General features: G+C 33.5%; 1 protein-coding gene across 2 annotated transcripts in view; it reads left to right on the forward strand.

Annotated features, from left to right (window-relative positions):
• The window catches only part of LOC115239265 (calpain-C), a 32890-nt gene that overhangs the window by 8514 nt on the left and 16743 nt on the right, over positions 1-7633 (forward strand). For both annotated transcript variants that reach the window (XM_029813703.1, XM_029813704.1), the window contains exon 2: positions 5344-5487. In XM_029813703.1, the coding sequence (XP_029669563.1) occupies positions 5344-5487 (144 nt within the window). The remainder of the gene's footprint in view (positions 1-5343; positions 5488-7633) is intronic.

A 7633-nucleotide genomic window follows, 5' to 3' on the forward strand; every position in this document is an offset into this window, starting at 1 on the left:
TATATATAAATTTTTAAAAAATGCAACTTGACATAAAGGCAAATGATACAAAAAAGCCACTAATAAGCAAGCATAAATTTGAGATTTAATATGAATGAAATTTATTTGATGTCTGTATCTACTTTGTGTGTATATACTTTGCTTATATCTATTGTGTTTGAATGATCTATTTGATATTACATATTTACTTACATATTTACTTTTGAATACTTATCAAGAATAATTAAGCTATTATTATAATTTTTAAAAAATTAGTAGTTAAAAAACCATATATTTGATTAATACACGATTCTTGAATTAAATTTTGCTTTTGACTGTAATGGCAAATTATTATACATCACGATTCTGCTATGTAATAGCAAGCAGTCTGTTTGGACGAGTCAGGCAACGGAATCTAAGGGGGCGGCATAATCATGAAGGGAAAAATGGAGCGAATTATAATAGAGAAGAGGAAATTAGGGTCACAGTTCACGAGGTTACAAAGAGTGCTCGCTGTGTTGAATACCGTTATGGTGAACATGCATCTCGGCTTAATCGTTATAGCATCAGAGAAACAACAAGCTAGTAAATAATTTTGCTGTCAAATATAAGGTCATGCTTAAGATACTATCCCTAACTGCAACTCGCGCTTATATCAGATAATCTGCAGATAACTCTTGAACATTCTAAATATATTATTTTTAGCATTCTCTCGTCGTGCTTTTAACATTAGTTACTGATCGATTTATCGATTTAATATAAAGATTGAATCGATAACATGAAAATCGAATACCAGTCGCACTTAACAAATTTTATACAATTTAATGTCTGTTCGAGAACATTACTTTTCTCATATTTTTGTTCTTATTAGAATAAATTGGATCAATAGTTTTTAAAATATTGATTATATAAAATTACTTGTTAATATATCATACAATCTAACTTTTTGAATTTGAATTTTTTGTAAATGACATTATGCAAAAAGTTTGCTTATATACGCTCAACCAGTTTCGTCATTCGTTGTCGACTTGAGTCGATCAAACGACCGGCCTTGCTCGTTTTATGGAACAAAGTGAACGTAATAATACGTTTGCTTTAAAACACGTGACCGACGTCAGATCCTTCCGCCCAAGCGAGTCGCGCATTTGAAACGTTCTTACGGAGAGTGACGTGTCAAGAATTGCGATAAGAAGAACGCAAAAGCCCTCATATTTCCGCACCATCATCCGCCTCTCCGCAGAGTCACGACGGAGGAGCACGCTTCTTCGCCCTGCGAGCTCTCCGCTCGAATGCGCCTGAGTCTCAAGGCCATATGTGCAAGCTATAAAAATTCTCTAACCTGTAGAAAGTATACGGTTACTCATCAACGATTAAGCATCTCCGCCGCAAAAATGCACGATCTGTGTATTTTATTTATTCAAATTACTTTCATATGCGAGCTTGTATATTAATTCTCGTTTGAAATTTTTGTAACAGCTTATAAATCTCATAATTTTTAGTGTTGTAATATTTATCTAGAAACAACCAAATATTTTTTAAAACTGATATATATTTTTAATATTATATTTCAATTAATAAAATGGAAAATTTATATAAAAAATGATTAATAAGTAAAATAATTATGTATAAGTAAATATCTTGGAGAGAGATTATGTTCGTTGATTCAATGGTTATTGAACCGTCTTATTGAAAGTGTAAAAAGTTGCTGATGCTGAAAGAATTGAATAGCCCCGATGGTACGGAATACCAGTGCCGATATCAAGTTTTATTTCTCGAAGGCATCTAAAAGATACATTCCAAGTCTATATATTCTACGCTGTGAATTCCCGAGAGCAGCCGTCTTCCGCGAGTACTTGAGCGATCTACTATACGCGTGCGTATGCGTTAGCTATATGATAGCTACCATACTTTTGTACCGGTCGAACTAGTTTCATGCTTGGTTCTCCAGCGGCCTTGAGGCACACGGACCACTACTACGCGGTGTATGTCGGTGGTTGTCGAGAAAGCCTTTATAGCTTGCCTCACCCGACTTGGACCGCGGATCCATTCCTTGGCCTTCCGCAATTTCAGTTATTATAACCGTACTTTTGTGCTGTCCTCAGATAGAGCGGCTTTGAGCACGGAAACGTAGATTAAGGGCTATTTTCGAGATTTATATAGAACCACTTTGGAGGGCATTTCAAGATTCGTGTAAAAACATTAACTTTATACTAATTTTTAGTTTCTCATTATAGTTAGAAGCGTTAATTCTGAAAAAGACTTCATAAAAATAATTATTATAAATTTTTTAATATCTTGTTATTAGTTACAAATTATCTGTTTAAATGCAAAGTATTAATAGAATATAACAGAGATAAAAGAAATATCTAAAAAATATATAAAATTGGTGTCAGTTTTTGTGTTCAATTTTAGACTTTTAATCTATTTGTTATTTATTTGCAACTAGTTATACATTTAATACACCCAAATAATTTTTTAAAATCAGGAAATAAAACAAAAACAAATAAATCCATACAAATAATAATGATCTTTGAAACTATGTTAATGTTCTAAAATTACATCGATTACAAGAAAAATAAATATCAAATTATATGTATGAGGCATGCTTATTGATTTCCAAACAATTTATCACGATGCAGATGTATAACGAAGAACAGCGAGCTGCACAGTGCAAGCGATATGTTACGAAAGGAATAATTCAGATGTATATAAGCTCTTTGTCGCGCGACGACAAAGCACGCCTCAACACGGTATGCCAAGGTAGCAATAGGTGGCAACAAAATAGGATTGTTCGGAGTACTAGAGAAAAAAAAAAGGAAAGAAAACGCGGTGAGTCAGAGCGGAATATGAGTGCGAGGGCTGTCTGACAGCCGCTGTCATGTCTCGCGCTAATTATCCGGGCGCCGTTTTATTACGATTTTAATTGGCGCACCATGCCATTCGGTCGAAAATTAGCTGGTTTTGGAACAATGCACGATGAAACCGGAACGCGGTGCCCCGATGAATGTAATTGACTATTTCGCAATCGTGACGCTTTCACGACTACAAAAGCCGTGGGCGCGCACCTTCTCCCGCATTATCGCCTACGCGGTGAAAATATGTTATCAACGGCCGTTGCAAAATTTAATGACGGCGTTACGGTTCACTGAGGCGTGGAGGACATCTCCCCCGTCGTAGAAACGTTCAATGACTTGTCATCTCAATGGCGTTTATACATCCCACAGAACAGGCGAGGACAAAATATCTCTCGTTAAGCGAGGATGTTTACTAAGAAATCGGTTATTTTGAATAAGTAAAATAATGGTAAATATGTAGATATGCTCTTTAAAATGATTTTTAATCAATTTGAGATCAATATCTCAATATTAGCAATTGAAAAACAAATTTATAAAAAAGATTTACTGAAATTTATATAATTTATGCAAAATAAATAATAAAGTTCATCCAATTAATTTTAAAAGTAAAATATTTTTTAACTTTCAAAAATCTTAATTTGAAGAGTATTTACCAAAGACAGAATGTTGTGTGTATAATTTATTAATTAACAATAATGTTTTTAGAATTTCTCAATATACAGTTAAAGAGAGAATTAGAAATTCTATTGGTTAAAAAATGAAAGAAATAATTTTACATAATAATGTCTCGACTAATATTATTTTATGCAACTTAAAGATAAAAGAATATATATACGATATGTACATAATACATTTTTTTATCTCTCTTTCTCGTTCCTAGATGTTGATCTATTCGTATGTAACCAGGAGCTACCAGCGGGATAAGTATCGAACATGTTAATAATAATCATGAAGGCATTAATATTAATGAATCCGGGTTGTGATGTGTATAGTATACGTGTTTTGCAAGTAAATATCCCGGGCAAATATCCGGCGTGCCATTACAGATATTTCTTAATTTTGCATCGGCGATAGCGCCGTTCATTAAAGTCCATTAGAGAAGCGAGCATCATCGCCAGTTAGACTTAGTGTAAAATGTCGATACGGATTGCCGGTTATACCGGTAGAAAAACTATGCGTACAAAGTGTAACGGACGTGGCAGGTGAGGCTAATCGTTGTAATTCATTCCAACTGAAGGCTTTACTCGCTACGAGGTGTCAACGACTTTTATTTCCTGCCAAATCTCGGATAAAAAAAAAGACATTGTTAACTACGGCAGCGAAAACTCGACTTGAGGAGAGAGTGTTGACCTGGATACAATGTGTTCGATGAGCTTGAAACGCATTATCGGCTGGAATATCGAGGTCAAACGCGCTGGTAAACGCGCGAATAAATATCCGTGAAAGTGATTTGTTACTTTTGTTCGACTGACAACGTGTTATTGATGAAATTTTTATGACCAATGACGTGTATGCTTCGCGAGAAACAAAATTTTGCGAGTCGCTTGTTAAGCGTTATCGAGAGATCTATAAAGGTTAACGAGATACGCTCGTGGGAAAGAATACGCAAAAGAATTTTAAATGTTTCTCGAAAAATCTGAAACCAGCATTCTTCTTTCTCGCCGTAGCAAAATATTTTTTTTTTCTTGCAAATATCTTGATAATATTTCTCAAGACACTAAATTATTGTTTAAAACTTTTTTTAAAAAATACAATGTATATGAGAATGTGAGCAAAAGAGATTTTAACATTTAAAAAAAAAATGTAAGTTATATATATAAATATCTTGATTCTGCAAAAGAAAATTTTAAAGTTAAGATTTACGATATACAAATTTTTCGTTAATTGAAAACATCTTTGGATTTATATCTCGCTATATTCTCTAGTAATGTTCTAGGACGTATCGTAACATTATTCTGCGTGAGAATGCACGGGAAGTTCCTTGTATTCTCGTGCAATTTAAATGTCGACATTTGCTAATGCGCATTATTAATCGTCGCAAGAGAATCGCGCTGCAGTATTTCAGGGAAGTTTTTGAACATTTCTTACTCTTAAGATTGCGCTTTAATTACGAGAGAAGATGAAGAGAAGAATAAGAATGTGATATGTGGGTAGAGATACTGTTAAATTCTCACCCTCTATTAATAATGAACCATTAATATTAATTAGATATAGCGTAATCTTTTAATTCAACTTAGCTAGGAAGTTGTTTGGTAAGAAAATACTAAGTTTTTGTCTTTGTATACACCTAAATAGCTGAAATTATTTCTATAAAATTCTGAGCAGTTGTAATTAGGGAATAACTGTTATGACGTTTTGTTACGCTTGCAACATCGAGATTATTTAAAGATAAATTTATGTGTATATATTACAGTTATGTAAGATATAAGATAAATCTTTAGTTTATGTTCAAAATTAATAATATTGTCAACTTATGATTTTATTATAATTACTCTTCCTTGTTTTTCAGGACGTAATGAGCGAGTACGAACGAATCAAGCGTTCGTGCTTAAAACGAGGTGAGCTCTGGGAGGATCCAGAATTTCCAGCAACGCAAGCATCAGTCTTTTATCATCAGACACCGCCGTTCCAGTTTCAATGGAAAAGGCCGAAAGTAAGACCGCGTTTTTCTTTTATTTTGATTAATATGAATTTATTTTTTACTACTTTTAACCGCTTTCTCCTTGTAATTAGCAAAATATATAGAACAATATTATTATGTACATATATATACATATACAATATATATATGTAATATATACATTACATTAATATTTTATTATTTAATTAATAGGGGGGAATTATAATTTAGTGAGATACATATTTACATACAAAATTCACAGAGATATTAATTTCCACCAGTTAAAAGTGACACAAATATCTTTTATAATCAGGGCACGAACATTAAAAGATGATTTATTCCATTGTTAGCTGATGCAACGAAGCTGTTCCTTCAGGAACAGTCTAGTACTAAACTAGCTTCCTCGGCTCGCTCCAGTTCCTAAAGAACGGAAAGACGCGACGTAGAACTTAGGAACCGTAACGGAAACAGTTCGCAACCTTGACACGCAGCTCTGTCGCCTGCGTGCTTATAATTGTGCACTGAATAGAGTATCTTCTACTTGGGACAAATCATGTAACGGAATCTCTCATTTTGCCGAAAGCTCCTATCTTACGATTACCTTATTAACACATATTCCTACACACATTAAAAAATATTATTTCATCATTTTTAAATATTTCAGTTCCATAATTTAAATATTTTTATCATTACTTTTTGCAAAATCGTTTTTTTTGTTGTTATATATTGTCTGTTTTAATTATTTATAAATTATTTGACTTTAATTATTTTCTATCAACTTGTTTTAATAAAGACACTTTCTTTTAATTATTTAATTAAGTGTTGGGCTGCATCATCAAATTTAGACTCTTTGAATCTTATTCTTCTCAACTAGAATGAGATCCTTTGAGGTCTGCAAAATAATCGCGATTCTAGGATATCGGAGCAGGGATCAACGATCCTGCGGCGTTGGTTACGCAACGTGCACGATAGGTCGAGAAACGAGCGAGCGGCAGGTGAAATCGACGACGCGTAACCGCTAGTCTTTTCCGCTTAGCGAATGAGACATTGCGTGGCCGTGCACCATCGTCGCGTATATTAATGATCGCAATAGGAGTCACTGACAGCCACGCATTCCTACGACAAGGTCAACAATTGCATGGTAAACCTATACGTGGTGTGTATCGCGCTTTTAACACCGTCACCAAAGATTCCCGTCACGATTGTGCTATCGGCCGGAAACACGCGTCGAAAGAGGAAAGCATTACGCCAGCACCGGGATGCAACAATTGGAGAACAGTTATTTAATGTGACCCCGATTATGTATTGCGAAATACGCGGTGCTTTGTGTCATTAATATCTAACATTTTTTCACTTGGCAAAAGGTAACATAATATTGAGGTGTGCATATTATTTTATTGGATAATTATTTCTCTGAATAACTTTCTGACTTTTCGGTCCAAATGATCGAGATATAAATGTTTCATGGAGATTATTACAAAATTTCCAGTATAAAATTATATGAGATAATTATAGAATTAAAAAATACATATGTGTTAATTACGGAAAAATAATTAAAAACCATTTTGTGCAAATAAAGTCTAGTTTCGCTTTCTTGTCTTGATGTTATCTTTGTAATTATTTTACATTGTATTTTACAATATGTATGTTTATTTTAAACGTATGTCTCAATTGTTACTGAGTAAACGAGATAATGCGCTGGAATTCTATTTTAACAGAATCAGTAAAGCACGAATGATAAAAGAATGTGAAAGTGACTGCAATTGCTACGGAACTAGCGTATCAAACGTGAGAGTGATCACGATAATGGAAATGTGTACTGCGTGTAGGTAGTGATACATTCGATATACTCAGAGTCGATTAATTAAGAGCAATTGATGAAAATGCAATAAACATACATTATATATAAACGCGCGTTATCTCACTCACTTTTGATGAATCTTTCAAGAAACGTTCATTTAAATCTAATAACAGGAAAGACTTGTGATTCATAAACACATCAATAGAAAGATATGCACTGAGAATTCTTCATAATTCGCATAATACGTAGAATCCATTTCACGCTGCTCCGTTATGACGTGAATAATCAGATAAATATGCGATAAAGTTTTCATACATTGAAAATATTTTTTATTTTATTAAACTTTTAACGACGTAATATATGACATATATATATATA

Source organism: Formica exsecta, unplaced genomic scaffold (assembly GCF_003651465.1).
Source record: "Formica exsecta isolate Colony F162 unplaced genomic scaffold, ASM365146v1 scaffold37, whole genome shotgun sequence".
Lineage (NCBI taxonomy): Eukaryota > Metazoa > Arthropoda > Insecta > Hymenoptera > Formicidae > Formica > Formica exsecta.